At 61.1% G+C, this 18436-nt stretch overlaps 2 protein-coding genes across 2 annotated transcripts; both read left to right on the top strand.

The window, feature by feature from the left end:
• The first annotated feature begins 7130 nt into the window (after positions 1-7130).
• On the top strand, positions 7131-9930 carry TMEM141 (transmembrane protein 141). Its single transcript, XM_007947057.1, has 5 exons — positions 7131-7184; positions 7443-7509; positions 7702-7785; positions 8069-8176; positions 9911-9930. The coding sequence occupies exons 1-5, from the start codon at positions 7131-7133 to the stop codon at positions 9928-9930; spliced, it is 333 nt and encodes a 110-aa protein (XP_007945248.1).
• A 1154-nt stretch (positions 9931-11084) lies between these two features.
• On the top strand, positions 11085-18014 carry CCDC183 (coiled-coil domain containing 183). The gene is made up of 14 exons (XM_042781801.1): positions 11085-11154; positions 11516-11637; positions 12004-12081; positions 12224-12391; positions 12687-12791; positions 13005-13127; positions 14713-14838; positions 14952-15006; positions 15939-16039; positions 16645-16805; positions 16958-17126; positions 17209-17319; positions 17397-17493; positions 17896-18014. Exons 1-14 carry the CDS (start codon positions 11085-11087, stop codon positions 18012-18014), a joined length of 1605 nt encoding a protein of 534 aa, XP_042637735.1.
• The last annotated feature ends 422 nt before the right edge of the window (positions 18015-18436 follow it).

Genomic DNA, 18436 nt, shown 5'->3' with positions numbered 1-18436 from the left:
GGTCCGCGCTCATTAGAACAATCTCTTTTTCAAAAAAATAAAGCTTCACTGTGTTTTCCACGCACATTTACCCAGCAGCTTATGTTTTCCTTCCCCAAGTTCTGCTCACGTGGTTCTCACTGATTCCGTTTTAAAGTGTGACACACAGCCCCCCCCCCCAGGGCTCGCAAAGGGAAGAGCCTGCAGTGACCAGGCCCCCAAAGCCCAAGCTCTGAACAGAGGAGCTCTGTTCTCCCCCTTCGCCTCAGGGAACATGGCTTCCTTTCTTCCTTTCCTTGGTGCTCAGCCCTGCACGCCCCTCCCTTCCCCATACACCTGCTGGGCTTGCCCCTCAGGCTCCAGGGCTGCAGCGTGAGCAGAGCCACCATGTGTGACATGTGGCGTGTGACGTGTCCCATCAGCCCAGCCCACACACAAGAATGACTCACCTGAGTCCACTGGACCCCTTTCCACACCCAGCCAGGGCCAGACCCTGCGTGGCGGCACAGGAATAGCCGGGGCCTTGGGTGAGAGGCAGGGGGGCTTGCCCCAAAGACCCCAGTAAAGAGAAGGGGCTAAGTAGACGAATGCACCCCTAGAGTTGCCAGGCCCACAGCTGGAGTCCCCGGGAGAGGGGCCTGTCTGTCCCCACTCAGCAGCAGAGCCCTCACCTGACCTCACTTGCGTAAAGGGGGCTGGGCAGCAGAGGCCACCCCTACGCTGGCTCTCACTCACCACAGCAAAGTGGGGGCGGCCTGCTCCAGGCCAGTGTCCCCCTGCAGTGGTGCCCTCTGTGTGGTCCCATGCACCCCCACGTGTCACCACAAGGTTGCACATGAGCAGATGCCCTGTGGTCCACTCAACTGCTCCCCAGCAGAAGGGTCTCCCTGGACAGAGTCAGACCAGAGAGACCCCCAGGAGAGGCAGGGATGGGGGCAGGCCCTGAAAGCCCTCCCACTGGAGGTGGGAAGAGGAGGCAGCCCGGTAGGAAAGGAGGGAGCCGTGGTTCCATCCCACCTGGTTCTGGGCACAGCAGACCCCACCTTCAAGGAGCCCTAGTCTGGTGGCTGGGATAGGGATGCTCACAGTGATGGGGAAGCCCTAGGAGGGCCCAGAAAAGGCACCTGCCCTGATGTGGCCCCAGGGAAGCACCCTCCAGTGCCAGTGAGACTCCCCACCCCACATGTGGGAACATGCCAGCAGGGCATGTGCAAACCGGGAGTTAGGGCCAGGGCCTCAAGGGCCCGTCCAAGTGGACATGGTGGCTGCTGAGGGCCTGTGTTCACGCAGTGCCTCTCTCCCGCAGAGCTGCTCTGTGGGAAGTGGTGGCCGGGGCGTCTTCCATGGATTCCAGTTGTGGCTGTCAAGGGTCAGGGCAACCCCAGGTCCCCTGAAGACTCCACACTGTTCCCGAATAAGCATGGTGCCCTGCAGAGATGGGGCGGCCCACGGGCACAGGGCCTCGATGGAGGAAAGGGGAGCGGGTGGCTGGTGCCAGAGCACTCTCCGGCACCCGAGGTTCTCTCCAAGGCCCAGGCTCCCAGTGACTGCCCTGGCTGAGGACGCGTCCCTCCTCCCCGCTTCTTCAGACATAAAGCAGATGTCTTAGGCTGGGTTCCAGTGAAGCAGAAGCCTGGGGAGGGAGGGGAGGGAGGAGGGGAGGGGGAGAGGGAGAGAGAGGAGGGGAGAGGGAGGAGGGGAGATTTCTCTCAAGGAAACAGCTCCCTGACTGTTGTTGCTGTCAGGTGCCGACCAGTCGGCGCCACCTCACAGCGGGCCCCGTGCCCAGCAGAACCAAACCCCTCCCGGTGTGCGCCGTCCTCACAGTCCTTGTTAGGCTTGAGCCCGTTGTGGCAGCCACCATGCCAGTCCACCTCGTTGAGGGCCGTCCCCTTTTTCTCTGTCCCTCCACCTTACCAAGCATGACATCCTCAGGGAATGGTCCCTTCTGAGACGCAGTCTGGCCATTCTCGCCTCCAAGGAGCACTCCGGCTGCACTTCCTCCAGGACAGCTCTGTCTGTTCTTCTGCGGGTCCACGGCACGGTCAGCGTTCTCCACCAGCACCACAGCTCAAAGGCATCCACTCTTCGGTTTTCCTTATTCATTGCCCAGCTCTCACATGCACATGAGGCGATTGAAAATACCTTGGCTTGGGTTAGGTGCACCCTAGTCTTCAAGGAGGAGCTCTGGTGGCCTAAGGCATTTATTTGACTGCTAACCAGAAGGCTGACGGTTCAAACCCACCAGCCACTCCTCGGAAGGAAGGTTGGGCAATCTACTTCCACAGTGATACTGCCTCGGAAACCCAAGGAGGAGTCGGAGGAGTCGGATCCGACTGGACGGCAGTGAGTTTGAGTCTTCAAGGAGACATCTTTGCTCCTCAGCACTTGAAAGAGGTCTCTCGCAGCAGATTTGCCCAGTGTCCCACGTCTGTTTGATTCTCTGACTGCTGCTTCCATTGGTGCTGCTTGTGGATCCAAGTGAAAGGAAATCCCTGACAACTTCCAGTCTTTTCTCCATTTACAGGAATGCTGCCGACTGGTCCAGTCTTTTCTCCATTTACAGGGATGCTGCTCACTGGCCCAGTCTTTTCTCCATCTATCGTGATGCTGCCGACTGGTCCAGTTGGGAGGGTCTTCATTGTCTTTATGTTGCGGTGTGACCCCCAGTAGGGCGTGCACTGGCAGAGCCCTCCTCCTCCCACAGGAGAGCCCTGTAGGGCCCCTGGAGTCAGAAGTAAGCTGTGGCCAAGGCCATTCCCTGGGGCGCAGAGGGGCCGGGAGGGAGGGCCCCGGGGAGAGGTGTTTGGTAGGGGGGGGGTCTCAGTTGCTCCCATGGGAGCCTGAGGACGGCGAGGAAATGGTCTCTGACACCCCCACACCTGGTCCTAGTGGAGGGGCCCCCAGCAGCAGCACCCTGCGCTCCTAGTGGAGGGCCCCCAGCAGCAGCACCCAACGCTCCTAGTGGAGGGGCCCCCAGCAGCACCCCGTGCTCCTACTGGAGGGGCCCCCAGCAGCACCCCGCGTCCTACTGGAGGGGCCCCCAGCAGCACCCCGCGGTCCTAGTGGAGGGTCCCCAGCAGCAGCACCCCACGGTCCTAGTGGAGGGGCCCCCAGCAGCACCCCACGTCCTACTGGAGGGGCCCCCAGCAGCACCCCGCGGTCCTAGTGGAGGGTCCCCAGCAGCAGCACCCCATTGTCCTAGTGGAGGGGCCCCCAGCAGCAGCACCCCGCGCTCCTAGTGGAGGGGCCCCCAGCAGCACCCCGCGCTCCTAAGGCACAAGAAGCCCAGCCCCACGCAGCCCCCCCTCCATGCCAGTGTTAGGGCCCGCAGCCCAGAGGAGGGCCTTGTGCCCCTGGGGAGCAGGGGCGGAGGTTCCACATGGTGAGGCTGGCGCCGTGCCTCTCTCAGGGGTGAAAGGCACCAAGGGGGACACAGACACGGTGGGTGAGCACCGCTCTGACCCAGGACCCCTGGAGGCTGGCCTGTGACAAAACAGAGCAAGAGGGGCCTTGGGGGCAGCCCCAGCCCAACCCGGCCCCGGGGTTCGAAGCAGGAGGGCCTCGGGCCCACAGAGCCCCAGGCCCACAGAGCCCCAGGGGGCAGCCCCAGCTCAGCCCAGCCCCGTCCCCGGGTCTGAACCAGGAGGGACCTTGGGGCCCAAGAAGACCCTTCAGGGAGCTCCCAGCCCAGCCCAGCTTAGTCCAGCCCCCAGCTCTGAAGCAGGCAGGGGAGGGGAGGACAGGTGCTGATGGGACCAGGCAAATGAGCAGAGCTGGGGGACACTATGCAAGAGTCCTTAAAAAGTTGGAATTAAAAATACCACTTGACCCAGCAATCCCATTACTAGGTATACATCCTAGAGAGGTGAGAGCCAGGACAGGAACAGATATATGCACACCCATGTTCATCGCAGCACTATTTACAATAGCAAAAAGATGGAAACAACCTAGATGTCCATCAACAGAAGAATGGATAACCAAACCATGGTATACACACACAACAGAATACGATGCAACCCTAAAGAATAACATAGGATCTGCAAAACGCCGCATAACGTGGCTGAACTTGGAGGACATTATGCTGAGTGAAATAAGTCACTCACAAAAGGACAAATATTATATTATTTCATTATTGTAAAAAGTCAAGGAAAGGTTTCTATATGGAAGGAAACTTTCTTTGTTGGTTATCAGGGCTGGGAGGGGAGGGGAAGGAACACTCCAAAACAACAACAAAAAAAATTGCACTGATTCATGTCACTTTAGTTTTGTGTCTTTCACTGTACACAAATTGCTGTTGTTGTTATGTGCCGTCAAGTCAGACTCAACTCATAGTGACTCCTCCTTGGGTTTCCAAGGCAGTATCACTATGGAAGTAGATTGCCCCATCTTCCTTCTGAGGAGTGGCTGATGGGTTTGAACTGCCAGCCTTCTGGTTAGCAGTCAAGTGCCTTAGGCACTACGCATTACATTTCAATAAAATGTATTAAAAAAAAAGAGAGAGAGAGCAGGCTTTGGCGGCATCGAGGCTGGGCTGCCACCTGGAGCCGTGGAGGGACAGGCATAGAGAAGGGCAGCTGTGCCTCCCGCCCAGGTGAGAAGGAGCTGCAGGACAGGCCGGGTCAGAAAGTCGAGTGACCCCAGCCCCACGCGCCCCCCAGGCCCGGCCTGCCCTGGCCTCTGCTCTGACCACCAAGCAAACCCACCCCAGGCCCTCCCCATCCCAGGCCTTCCCCATTGCAGGGCCCTGCAGCTGCTGGGACAAACTGGTGCCCAGCGGCACCCTGACCAGCCGGCATGCCATCGCCTCCCTGACTGCTGGCTGCTGGAGGTGCTCTGCTACATGGATGCCAGGGTGGGAGGGCTTGCTCTGCACGCTTAGCCTGTGACCCACCCAGGAAGGGGCGTGGCTGGGAAAGCGGCACCTCCCAGGAGCAGACCAGGAATGCCATGGGTGCCGTTCTCACCGGGTGCTCATGGGGCTGTGGCAGTAGGACCCTGGCGGGTAGGAAAAGACAGTGCTAGGCGCCTCCAAAACCCTGGGCAGGCCTCCCCCGTGAGGCCAGGGCTGCTGGGCCCCACCTGCGCCACCTGCCTGCTCCTGACCACCACCAGCCTGACACCTCCATCAAGGGAAGGAGAGGCTGTGGGTCACTGGTGGCCTCCTAGCCCAGCAGGACTCGTCTCCCAGCCGGCCTGTGCCCCGTCTTCCAGTGACACAGGGATGGGTCTGTGGATTTCTTCTAGGACCGGGACTCCTGCAAGGGAGGCTCTGGCCACTGGGCCACAGGGTTCTGCCGGGCAGCCATCCCTGCAGCTGCTGACAGCTGTGCTGGAGAGACCATGCCTCACAGCACCACCCACCGTGCCCTATGTCCTTCCCTCCTTCCAGGGAGCCAGGAGTTCCGGGTGGACTGGTGTTGGAAAGTGAGACCACTTATGCCAATGGTAGCTCACTCTGGCCCTATGACAGCTCGTTTCAAGTGGCCGGAGAACAACTACACGCTGGTTCAGGGTTGGGGGGGGGGCTGTCAGGAACTGGAGGTAAAACATGGGGGAAGGGTGAGGCCACTCCGGGTGGAGAAGGGGCTCTGCCCTGTCCTGGGGCCAAGAGCCTGTCTCCCCAGGAGACTCCCTTCCCACCTCAGCAACCCACTACCACGACGACAGGAACTGCACGAGGACCGAGGCACCCACTTTCAAGGGGCCCCGACCGCCACCAGTTGGACCTCAGAGGACCGCACCTGTTCAGCATCCATGGCGGCTGCACCTAGAGCATCAACTCCTACCAGCTGGCCAAGACGACGCTGCCCTGGCCCAGGCACGGAGGGCAGCCCCAAGCAGCAACGCTGACGGCAGGGGTGGCCAGAGCTAAAGCTGGGACCCCCAGGCCAGTGCTGTCCGTGCTGTCCCACTCCCCCTCCCTGTACTGCCACTGGTGGGTGGCTGGCCATGACCTGGTGGGAGGACCACCTGCAGACACGCAGGTAGTCACTTAACAATGGTGGCGGAATCAGCTCCCCTAAGGCCTGGGAGGCAGTGCTGCCTTCTTTTGCACACAGGGTGGCTCTGAGTCAGAGCCGACTGGACGGCACCTAGCAACAAGGGAGGCATGCAGGCTAGAGGAGGAGCCGCCCCTGCAGGCATCGGAGCCCAAGGGCCACCAAGACCACCTGGGCCTCCAGGGAGGGAGGAGGACGGGGACTGGAGAGGTCCACCCTGGCTGGGCATGGAGGAGAAGGCAGTCCCCACGTTAGACCCCACCCACCTGCACCCACATCACAGCCTGGTTCTTGAGAGCTCTGCACCCTCCCCCTGCAGCCCTGTGTAGAGCAGCCAGGCCTCGCCTATGGTCCAGACACAGCCCAGCCCGTGCCCCAGGCCCCTGTCCCCCACCAGGTATAAGCCCAAGGACCCGTCCCTGGCATCAAACTGTACAGGGATTTCCCTCCTAAATCAGGGACAGTAAGTGCCCTAGGAGGGTTGACTCCTCTTCTGTGGACCGCACGCCTAGCTCAGAGCTGGCAGCAAAAAAAAAAAAAAAAACCGCCAACCCCATCCACCGCGGAGTCCGACCCACAGCGCCCCCAGAGGACAGAGTGGAACTGCCCACAGGGTCTCCAAGGCTGTCAGTCTTCAGGGAAGCCGACTGCCTCATCTTTCTCCGTGAAGTGGCTGGTGGGTTCTAATCCCTGACTTTTTGGTCAGCAGCCAAAAAAGCTTTAACCACTGCGCCAGCAGGGCTCTTCAGCCAGCACCAAGCACGGGCTTCATAAGCGAGCCTTGAATGCCTTGGTGTGCTCCTTAAGCAAAGGAGCAAGTGCCTCTGGGCAAGCTCCATCCATAATAATAACGTCCTGGTCCTCGTCTCGAATCACAGGGTGTGATGGGCGGTGACTGAGGCCGGACCGCCCCCCCCACGCAGGCTCCACCCCTTCACACGGGCTCCGCCCCGCCCTCTCCACCCGGCCCTCGCAGGCGCACCTCACTCAATCTGCTCCCCCGACCAACCCAGGCTCCGCCCCCGCCTTCTACGCAGATCGCAGCGCAACTTCCGACCCTTCCGCACGCCCCGCCCCTCCACTCAACTCCGCCCCGCCCTCTCCGCCGGGGCCTGGGCAGCCGTGCACGCACCCCCGGCGCTGCCAGCCATGGTGAACCTGGGCCTGTCCAGAGTGGACGACGCCGTGGCCGCCAAGCACCCGGTGAGAGAGCCGCCCTGGCCCGCGGGCCTCGCGCCTCAGAAGCTGACCTGAGCTAGACGGGAGGCTGGGTGTATTGGGCGTGCCCTCGCCCGGGGAAACGAAGCGGAGACGGACCCCCCATTTGCTGTGGGGTCGGGTAATCCAGGGGGAGGGGGAAGGTGCCCAAGCCCCGAAGGTGTCCCTCCCCCGTGCCCCGAACGGGTCCAACGAAGAAGCGGCGGAAGAGGGACTGACGCGCTCAACCCCTCCGCACCACAGGGACTCGGGGAGTATGCCGCGTGCCAGGCCGGCGCCTTCATGAGGGGCCTTCTCGCCTTCGTCGCGGGTAGGCGGGGTCCGGGAAGTGGACCGGCCTCGCACTCTGGCCTCACCCTGACTTCCAGGAGGGGGCGCCAAGTCACTGCCCATAGGGCAGAACCCGGGCTGTGGCGCGGGGAGGCGGGGGGGCTGGCGGGATCCCCGCCCCACCCCCACCCAGCCTGTGAGCTGGCTGTCTGATGGGCTTTGCTCCCGGCAGGCACCGGGACGGCTTTTGGCATGCAGATGCTCGTGCACAGGAAATTCCCGTACCCCTTGCAGTGGACCGTGCTGGTGGCCGTGGGTGGGTACCCAAGGGGCAGTGCCTGGGGCCCCTGGAGTGCACCTGAGTCTCTTGAGAACTGTGGTTGGGGTGTCCCTGCCTCCAAGCATGGGTCCCACTCTTAGTGCTTGAGCCTCCCCACCACCCACCACCAGCTGCAAAAGTGGCCCAAGCTGAGGTCCTACCTGGCCCCACCTGGCCCTACCTGTCCCTACCTGTCCCCACCTGGCCCTACCTGGCCCCACCAGCCCCCACCTGTCCCCACCTGGCCCACCTGGCCCCACCAGCCCCCTTTGCTTCTCAGCCACAGGCTCAGTGGCCAGCTACAGTGTCACGCGAGTGGAGACCCAGAAATGCAGTAACCTCTGGCTCTTCCTGGAGACAGGGCAGCTCCCCAAAGATGCAGGTGCAGGTGAGAGCCGGGGGGACAGTCACTGGGAGCAGCACCTGAGGGTCCAGTGCCCAGGGTTTAAGGCAGCCAAGCCCAGGACCACAAGCTGGTACACTAGACAAGATGACCCCCTCCAGACCTGCCTCTTCCTAACAGCAGGCTGGAGCTGGGAGTGGGGACATCAGGAGGAAGACCCCGAGGGGTCGGGTGGCTCTAGGATTAGGGGAAGGGTGAGGAGTGCTGGCAGGGCCACTCAGCCACTGTGGGACTGTGGGGCCCCCCCGGAAAGAACTTCCAAGGGGTAGGGCTTGCACAGAGTACCAGCCAGACTGCCTCAGACCTGGGCTCTGCCTCCTGATTCCCTTCTTGTCCTGAGCCTGGGCGTTGCCATGGGAACGTGAGCAGCAGGACCTGACGGCAATGAGTTTGGTTTGTTTTTTAAAAAATAAATAAATTATATATATATATATATATATAACATCTATATCAGGTACTGGAGAACCTGCTGATAGGAATGGAATGTGAGAGAAACCCTCGATAACCGTGGCCTAACCCGCCAAAGGTCTTAACTCTCTTTTGTGTAGTAGTCCAAGTGGGTGGTACCGGGCAGCTAGAGACTCAAGGACCCAGGCCCCTTTCAGCCTGTTCTCTGCTGTAATGGTCTCCATTCCCAGACCCCTCACATAGTCCAAGATGGCTGTGGCAGCTCCCACCCTTGCACCTCCATCCTGGCCAACAGGAGGGAGAAAGCAGGAGGGCGGTTGGCCCCACCACTGCATTGGCCACAACTAAAGCACATGGTCACTTCTGATGCAGGGAGCCTAGGAAAGGCACCCCTGTCTGGGCAGCTGGGTGTCCCACTGTTATGAACTAAATTGTATCCTTCCAAAAAATGTAAACCCCAGTTCCCACACCTGTGGTTGAAGGAGCTCTGGTGCCACAGTGCCAACCACTGTTAACCACTCAGCTGCTAACCAGAAGGCTGGCGGTTCCAACCCACCAGCTGCTCTACAGGGGAAAGATGTGGCCGCTTTCATGAAGGTGCCAAAACCAAACCCAACCCACTGCCATCAAGTCGATTCCAACTCATAGCGACCCCCATTGGGTTTCTGAGACGGTAAATCTTTACAGAAGTAGATTGCCCAGTCTTGCTTTTGCAGACTGTTTGGTTTGAACCACCAGTTTTCTGGTTAACAGTCAGATGCCTTAGGCACTGTGCTGCCAGAGCTCCTTCCATGAAGATTACAGCCTTGGAAAGCCTATAGGGCATTTTGGGGGTTGAAGGACAGTGGATATACCTGTGGTTATGATCCCATCTGGAAAGGGAGGCAGTTTTCATGTTGCCTGTGTTTTAACGTGATCTCTTAGAGAAAGGACAGATGACACAGGAGGAACCCAGTGAGCAGATGTGGGGAGGAGATGCCAGGCCACCTGGACGTCCCTGAGGTGAAGCTCTGAGGAACAAGGACCTTCCCCCAGAGCCAACAGACGCAGGCTTCCTGGGCCGCCACCCTGATCGCCCGCCTAAACTGTGAGAAAATAAACTGCTGCTTATTAGAGCCACCCCCTTGTGATGTTTTTGTTGTAACAGCACTAGATGACTAAGACACCCACTAACATTCTGGGGTTCTGTACCTGGGGAAGATGGGGAGAATGGGCTTGGGAAATGGCCAACAGACCGCCTCAGCCAGACACCAGTCTGGGCCCAGGAGGAAGGAGGAGAGCCACCCCCCCCCCACCCCCCACCCCTGGCAGGTCCTGCCTGTGGAGAGTAGAGCCTGGGCTTGGAGGGGATGAACTTGGAGCGTTGGACCAGACTGGACTGACTGCTCTAATTGGCTAATTTTTAGAGCAGTGTCAGGTTTACAGACAAATGGCACAGAAAGCAGGCTCCCCTGTTATTAACATGCCTCTCCTGTGGTCCGTTTGTTATAGCTGATACTGATACTCACAGACTCTCACTAAAGCCCACACTTGATAGCAGGGCCCACTGGGATGTGTATGCTTCTGTGGGTTGTGACCAATGACAGTGTCACATAGAACAGTGTCACTCTGCTCATCCCCCACTCCCACCCTTAGGGGCCCTGGCGACACTGACGAGGTCACCAGCTCCACAGCTCTGCCGTTTCCATGTGGCTTATGCTCAGAATCACACAGCAGACTGGCTGGTTGCACTTGGGGACATGCATTTAAGGGTCCTCCCTGCCTTACAGCCCGAGGGCTCGTTTCTTTGTTGGGAAGGAAGTGGCTTTTTTAAACCGGAAAGTGATTGGAAGGAAAGGGCACTGAGGCTGAGGTCATTGAGGGGCAAGGCAGGGCTGCAGCAGCACCGCGGAAGGCCATGATTGTTGGGAAAATAACCCCACATCGGGGATACACCCCTTCCCCGACTCCCGGGAAGCTCGTGGCGGGTAAACACAGCTATGGGGAACCTACTCCTGGAGCAAGTGCCGTTTGAACCAGGAAACATGGGAAAGCAGGGACAGGGTGGGGCCCTAGCAGCCAGTGAAGGTCAGGACCAGAAGGGTGGGGTGGTGAGGTTGGGCCACAAGTCTCCTAAGCCGGGTTGCCCAGAGTCTCCGAGTTTGAACTTGGCAGTGGAGACCCCAAGACAGTGACAGTGGGAACAGGTTTAGGAACTTAAGCCCTGCCAATTTGTGGCAGATAGCCAGGAGGCACAGGGGGAGGGGTGCCAATGTGGGGTGCAGTGCTGACTCCTCGCAAGTCACCCCCATGCGGAAGGAGCTTCTGCGCAGCGTCTGCAGTGAGGGGCCTGGGTGTGATACCCCAGGGGCGGAGGGGGCGGGGCGGCCGGCATTCCACGTTCCCTGGGAACCCGGAGCCGCACAGTCATAATGGACCGGACAGTCCCAGGCTTTCCGAGCAGAGGGCGCTGTGCAGAGAGCACGCGAGGACCCCGAGGGCCACCATGAAGGTGTACAATGAAGGGGACACGGAGGAGCAGATCCAGGAGCTGAAGACCATCACGAGGCTCCAGGGTAGGCCGGCCGCTGGGCTGGCGCTCCGGCCGCCGGCTCAGGACGTCCCACTGTAAAGCGGCACACCCAGGACAGAGACCAGGGCTTACCCTAGCGTCCCCCCACCCCAGACAGGGCCGCAGAAGGGTCAGAGGGCCCTGCGACGCAGGGGGCGTCAAGTGCGTCTGTGAGCGTAAAAGCGCGTGTACCCAGATGCAGCCCGGGCAGGACCTTCGGAGGAGGGGAGGAGGGAGGCCGGCGCCTGGCCCTGCCCACGCCAGTCCTCCTGGAAACCGTTTGTAGGCAGTGTCCCCCAGCCGACTCCATGCCTGGGGGGCCCTGCCACGCCTCCGACCCACACCCGCCCACTCCCCGCCCCCAGAGCAGTGCCGGGCGCTGCAGATCCAGGCGGTAAAGGAGAAGACGGCCCAAAACAAGTCGACCCTGGCCCTCCTGCGTGGCAACATCCGCCGCGGGGCCCAAGACTGGGTGCTGGCCCAGAAGGTGCTGCCCTCCCCTACCCCGCTGGCAAGCAGCCCCGGTACACACACAGAGGTGGAGGGCGGCTCCTCCTTCCGAACCCAGGGCATCTCTGGGAGGGCCCCTGCGACTGCCTGCAAGGGCTCCAGTCCCTCCCCAGGGGACCTGCGGGCAGGCTGGCCCCGAGGGAGCCGGGTCCTGGGTTCCCCCCCCAGCAGGGCGCCTCTGGCTCTGTGGTCAGGGAGGTCTGGGCCCTCCTCTCCCGCCAGGAGGGCCGCGTGGGGTCCCGCAGGTGTCTGCTCCCTGTGGCCCTGGAAGCAGGGCTCTTGCTGGGGCGGCGGAGGGGGCACGCAGAGGGTCCTTGCCGGCACAGCCACCGCCTCTCCGTAGTACGACGAGTGGACCATCTCCAAGGCCTGCCAGACGGACCTCCCCATGAGGCTGGCGCACTGCCGCAGCACCATGGAGGTAGGGACACGAGGGGCCCCCCTGGCCTGTGCACCCTACGCTGCCCGCGCGTGGTGGGGGTGGTGATGGGCGCGGGTTTCTCCAGTCGGGTCCCTCGGCGAGCGCCGCGCACCCACGCGTGGCCGTGCCCTGCCAAACCCAGGTGGCGCGGGAGAAACTGCGCAAGTATGTCTTCGACCGCGTGAACGTGCACAACATGCTGACCCACCTGGTGCGGCGGCGCGGGCAGAAGCTGGAGAGACTGCAGTTGGAGCTCGCCAGCCTGGAAAGCCAGCCCGAGGCCACCAAGGAAGAGCTGCGGCTGCAGCAGGTGCGACTGGGCGGGCGTGGCCCAGTCCCTGGGGGCGGGGCTTCGCGGGAGGAGGAGGCACTGCGGAGGGTTCCGCTGGAGGGGCGGAGCCCGCAGGATGGGCGGGGCCCCGCGGGCGGGACGCGGCGACGCACGGGAGGGGCGGGGCTTCCACGGATGGGGCCTGGGGGCGGAGAGACGCCCATGGCCGCGACGGACTCCGAGGGGCTGGGTGAGCACGACCCCGGTGGCCCGGTCCGGTCCGCCGCCCTCCCGGGAGGCTGCCGGGCCCCCAGCAGCGTGCCCTCGGCTCCAGGTCACCCGCCAGCTGGAGAACAACATTGAGAAGATTCTGGTCAAAATCGCCACCAGCCAGAACGTCCGCCTGCTCTACGTGGACCTGCTGGATTACTTGAAGAAGGTGAGCGCCCGCTCCCACGGCACAGCCCGCCTCTGTGGCGCGAGAGGCCGTCTCAGGCGCAGGCCTCCAGCCCTTGTCCAGGGAGGACTGCCTGGTAGGAGCCCTCACCACTGTCCACAAGGCCTGCATAGTCTGGGGAAGGAGAGTGGGGTGGGCCAGGCCCCCTGAGTGTGGGGTGCCCTGGAACCCAGCTGCCCGGCCTTCACCACACAGGAGCTGGCAGGGTACCCCACCCAACTGGACAAACTGCAGAACCTGGTGGTCAACTACTGCTCAGAGCTGTCGGACATGACCGTCATGTCCCGAGATGCTATGATGATCACTGATGAGGTGAAGGTGAGCTGCAGACCCTGCTGTCTGTGTAGGAGGTGGCCTCCAGGGCTCCTCCCGGATGTGTCCAGCCTGGGAGAGGTACAGTGGCCACCAGTGGGCCTCAGCCCAGGCACCCCACTGTCACCTGGACAGAAGGTCCTACTGGGAACACACGGGACTCATGAGGCAACAGTGGGACGGAGAGAGCGGGCCTGGCCAGGGATCAGCACCCTCATCCACTGGCCCCATGCCAAGGCTTCTGCAGGGCTCTGCAGACAGCAGTGACCAAGGCAGGCAGTCCTTGTCTTAGTGTCCTGGGGCTGCCGTGACACAAAACACTGCAAGTGGCCAGCTTTAGAGAGTGGCTTTGTTGTTGTTGTCAGGTGCCATCAAGTCGGCCGGCCCTGACTCCCAGCGACCCCGTGTACAGCAGAATAAAACGCTGCTGGGTCCTGTGCCAGCCTCACAGTCCTCGCTGTACCTGAGCCCATCGTGGCAGCCACGGTGTCAGTCCATCTTGTTGAGGGTCTTCCCCTTTTTCCCTGACCCTCCACTTTACCAAGCATGAGGTCCTTCTCCAAGGACTGGTCCCTTTTGACGACACGACCAAAGTAGGTGAGATGAAGTTTGGCTAGTCTCATTTCCAAGGAGCATTCTGGTCTTCCGTCTTCCTTACTCAGAGTCCAGCTCCCACATGCACGTGAGGCTATTGAATGAATACACCGTGGTTTGGGTTAGGTGCACCTTAGTCTTCAAAGAGACATCTTTGCTCTTCAGCACTTGCAAGAGGTCTTTTGCAGCAGATTTGCCCCAGTGCAGTATGTCATGATTTCTTGACTGCTGCTTCCATAAGTGTTGATTGTGGAAGCAAATAATAAATCATCACCAGCTTCAATCTTTTCTCTGTTTATCGTGAGGCTGCTTATTGGTCCAGTTGAGGATGGTTTTAAGCCAAACATCAAACCCAACTCACTGCTATCGAGTTGATTCCGACTCACAGCGACTCTTGTTGGGTTTCCAAGGCTATGAATCTTTATGGAAGTAGATGGCTCCCATCGGCCTTCTGCGGAGGAGCTGGGGGGTTTGAACCGCTGGCCTCCTAGTTAGCAGCCAAATGCTTCACCCGCCATACCACCAGGGCTCCTTTCGTCTGCTCATGGTTCTGGAGGTTGAACGTCCCAATCGGGTCTCAGCCATGTCACTTCCTTCCATGGCACCTCCTGGCTCTGGTGTCTGCTACACTCTTGGGTGTTCTCTGCGGTTCATAAAGGCTCCTGTCACCCCTGCGTGTGCCCTCCGGAGGGGTCAGGTCTGGGCCCCTCACTCCAGTATGATCTACTAACATAACAAAAGAACCCTCCTGCTTTGGAGCCCTGCCACATTCACAGTTCAGGGGTTGGGACTTCAACACATAGTTGGGAGGGGACTGAATTCAGTCCCTAGCAGCCAGCGTTTCATGAAACACGTGCACACGACCAGATCGAGGTGGTCCCACAGCCTGCAATGCTACCCTGAAACTTTGGAAGAGGAGGCCTTACAGCTGCCTTTGCCCCTGGGGGTCCACTGGGCACCTCGGTGGGACAGATCCCCACCTTCCATCTGTCCCCAGAGGAACATGAGCCAGGCAGAGGCCTCCTTCATCGAGGAGCGCAGGGCGCGGGAAAACCAGCTCAACCAGCAGAAGAAGCTGATTGACAAGATCCACACCAAGGAGACCAGCGAGAAGTACCGGCGGGTGAGGCCGGCCCCAGACCCCAGGAGGCCGGGGTGGGGGTGGCAGATTCTGCTCAAGGCCTGCCTAGCCTAGCCCCTGCAGACACACTGCTCACCCTCTGCCCCTCCCTGCAGGGCCGGCGGGACCTGGATTTCCCCACCAACTTGATGAGCACAGAGAACCTGAAAGGCAAGCATCGGCCCCGCCTGTCCTTCTAGCATCTTGAGAGGCCAGCACTGGCTCAGTCCTCGGAAGGCCAGGTGTCAGCCACAGTCACCAGGGCAAGGGTGACAGAGAAGGCCCTCCCTCTCCCGGGGTGCATCCCAAGAGGCCAGAGCCAAAGGGCTGCACTCACGCTGTGACATGGGTGTTGTCAGGCAATAGGCCGCATGTGGCTGAGCCTTGGGCCCTGGAAGATGCTGTCCCCCAGCTCCCCGGGGCCCGTCCCCCAGTGAGCCCTCAGAAAGAATGAGTCCCCTGGACCCTGGACCCAACTCCAAGAAGCGACTTGGGGCATTCCTGGAAGGCCACACTGAGGACAGGTATCTTAGCCAGGGTTCTCTAGGGGAACAGGGCCAGTGAGATGGGTGGATAGACAGACAGATGGATAGGTAGGTAGAGACTGATTGGCTTCAAGGATCTGGCTTACATGGTAGGGGTGGGAGACAGCTAGGGGACCAACAAGTCCAGACTCCGTAAGGCCAGGCAGCTGACTACAGACTTCCACGTGTCCGGGTCTGAATCCCCTACGCCAAGGGAGCGGAGACTGAGCAGGGAAGAGTTCTTTCTGCCAGAACACCTCTTTGTTGTCTGGAAGCAGAACACACCCACCCCAGGAAAGCCCAGTGTTGCTCTTAAAGGCCCACCTCCCTTTGAGGGTGGTCGGCTTCACTTGAGCCCAGCTACTGAGACCATGTGTAACAGCTTCAGAGCAACTAGACAAGGGTTTGTGCCAGAGCCCAACCATGTGTACACTTGAACTTCACCATCACAAGGGGGCGGGTCACCCCTTCAGTTCTGGAACCCCTGAAAACGGGGCATGCACAGTGGCTTCCAGGGGCCTGGCACCTGTGCCCTCACAACGCTGCATGCCAGTGGCCCTTGCTCTTTGCTCTACATAGTGAGGCGAAGAGAGACCTCCAAGACTGACATCGAGTACCAGGAGGATGTGACCACAATGGTGGAGCGCGTGAAATCTGCTGTGCGCTGTTCACACCTCTGGGTGAGGTCCCAGCTCTCTCACTGGTGAAGGGCCCTGCAATCCCGCCCAGCCCCAGGCCGGTTGGGTGTGCAGAGTCCCTGGACGGGCACAGGAAGCTGTACCCCCTGGGCTTCTCGGGCTGCAGGAAACAGCTGACAGGGAGGCTCAGCACAGAGGGCACCCTGAGACCTGTTTGGAGCACCTGAGTCCTGTTCTAGGCCACATAGAGCCCACCTGGTGGAGGCTCTAAGCACCAAGGGAACAGCCTGTCCCTCCCACTCTGATCCTGTCCCCAACTGCCAGAATCCCAGGAGCAGCTGCCTCTGCATCCCTCCTGCCCCCCTCATGTCTGGCTGTCACCCTTAGCCCCTGAGTTCCCATCTTTGGCCCTGACTGGAGCTTGTCCAGGATGAACGCCCCAAAGCCTGGATGTCTCTGGCAGTCTCTTGGTCTGCCAGAGGCCATCTGTCCTCTGGGGTGTCATGCAGTGGCACATGGGAAGCACCCCATCAGGGGCTGGGCCCCACAAGCCCTGGGTATGTGGCAGCAGGCAGCACCATGATCTGCCCTGGGGGGGGCCCTGCCTCCTCGGCTCACATCCGTTCCCCCGTCTGCTGGATGGCCAGGACATCGCTGGCCGGTTCCTGGCACAGAGAAACACGGAGGACAACCTGGAGCTGCAGATGGAGGACTGTGAAGGGCGGCGGAAGCAGCTGGAAATCCTGATGAAGAGACTGGAGCTGGAGCAGGCAGTGCTCAAGTTCCACCAGGCGCCCAGCTCCGTCAGGTACCCCACCCAGTGGTGCCCAGGGACGGTCCCCGGGCCAGGGGCCAGGCTTACTCCCGGCAGGCCTGTGAGCACTCTGTGAGGGGCACAGCACCCAGCCAGCACCTTGGCCAGCTCACCCTTGGCTCCTCCTCACCCACTGTCCTCGACAGCTTTGTGTCCGTTGAGAATAAGATGAAGGCCGTGCTCGGGGAGGAGGAGGACCGGCTCCAGCTGGCCCTGACCAACATGACCAAGAGCCAGAAGCTGCTGCTGGCCATCCAGACAGGCATTGACAATCTCTACATCCACCTGGTCGGCATCCCCACGCAGCCCAGCCAGGTGCCTGCCTGGGAGGAGCTGCTCCCCTCAGCAGGGATCTGGGGGAGCCGTGGCGGGCATCAGACCCTCCTCTTGCCTGCAGAAAGAAGTGGTGATGTCCAGCACCCTCGATGTGTACAGCAAGCTGGCGTACTGCGAGAAGAAGCTCACGTACCTGGTGGACAGGGTGCAGACGCTGACAGAGACCCAGGAGGTAGGCGAGTGGGGAAGTGAGCCTCAAGCCCAGCCCGCTCTGTACCTGCGCGGCTGAGAGAGCTCGGTCCCCTGTAGGTCAGCACGAAGGTGATGGACATCCTGGAGTCCTCCACGCTGAAGGAGAAGCAGAACACCAAGATCACCTTTGAGGACCAGGACGACGATGTGATAGGTATGAGCGGGGGCAGAGGGTGGGGTTCGGTGGGGCAGGGGCGGGGCTGAGCGTGCGAAGGCCAAGGGCTGGGGCGGGACTTGATGGGGCGAGGGCTGAGGGCTGGGGCGGGGCTTGGTGGGGCGGAGGCTGAGGACGGGGCCGGGGCTCGGTGGGGCGGGGCTGAGCGGGGGCGGGGCTTGGCGAGGCGGGCCAGGCCCGGCCTCCAGGGGGCCTTGCTGCCCGCCAATGGCAGGGACTGTGGGTCAGGCTGGAACTGGACTTACTTCGGATCGCGGCAGCAGCGGGTTTGATGCTGGAACTCGTGTCCAGGGCAGGGCAGCCGGCGGGGGTGGGGGAACGACAGGGCCCGAGAGGGGCTACGGGGTGCCGACTCCCCGCCATTGCTGCTCTCCCTTCTAGAAACCTTCCAGTTTGCCGACATGGACCACAGCTACGTACCTTCGCGGGCCGAGATCAAGAAGCAGGGCCAGCGGCTGATAGAAGGGAAGCTTAAGACGACCAAAAAGAAAAAGAAGTAGCTGCTCCCTCTTTCGCCCGCCCCCACTCTTCGCCAGCTATTACTCAAATAAACATTTTTCCAGGACTGTCGGGGTCGCTAGGGTGAGACGGGAATCTCAGAGAAAATACAAAGTGGGGAGACGCAGGTCGCCGTGATCACGGGGGGAAGGTCTACGGAAAGCTGGTGTCCGGTATGAATCGGGGGTTCTGCGCCCGCGCTGAGGACGAGGCGAGGTAGGAGATGTCTGGGCTGAGATGCGGACGAAGGTGTTCCACTGGAAACCCCAGGGGCAAATGGCCAGAAGGGACGCGGCCAAGTGCACTCGGATCGCCAGGTCCCCCTCGCCACCGGGGCTCCCGCGGCTCCCGCCAACGACGGCGCCGCCCCGCGCATGCGCGCCACCTCCCTTGCGCGGCCTTCGCGGCCCCCGTAGCCGCCGCG

This window comes from Orycteropus afer, unplaced genomic scaffold, assembly GCF_000298275.1.
Source record: "Orycteropus afer afer isolate SDZICR_OR568_19922 unplaced genomic scaffold, OryAfe1.0 scaffold00174, whole genome shotgun sequence".
Lineage (NCBI taxonomy): Eukaryota > Metazoa > Chordata > Mammalia > Tubulidentata > Orycteropodidae > Orycteropus > Orycteropus afer.
Note: the sequence above shows the minus strand (reverse complement) of the source record. Positions and strands in the feature narration are given on the sequence as shown.

Excerpts from the sequence above, each read along its gene's own strand:
- TMEM141 (XM_007947057.1), top strand. The coding sequence starts at position 7,131 with ATGGTGAACCTGGGCCTGTCCAGAGTGGACGACGCCGTGGCCGCCAAG. Across the intron at positions 7,510-7,701 it reads CCTTCTCGCCTTCGTCGCGG|GCACCGGGACGGCTTTTGGC; the intron begins GTAGGCGGGGTC and ends TGCTCCCGGCAG. Across the intron at positions 8,177-9,910 it reads CCCCAAAGATGCAGGTGCAG|GTCCTGCCTGTGGAGAGTAG; the intron begins GTGAGAGCCGGG and ends CACCCCTGGCAG.
- CCDC183 (XM_042781801.1), top strand. The coding sequence starts at position 11,085 with ATGAAGGTGTACAATGAAGGGGACACGGAGGAGCAGATCCAGGAGCTG. Across the intron at positions 14,839-14,951 it reads CCAGCGAGAAGTACCGGCGG|GGCCGGCGGGACCTGGATTT; the intron begins GTGAGGCCGGCC and ends CCCTCCCTGCAG. Across the intron at positions 16,806-16,957 it reads CAGGCGCCCAGCTCCGTCAG|CTTTGTGTCCGTTGAGAATA; the intron begins GTACCCCACCCA and ends TGTCCTCGACAG.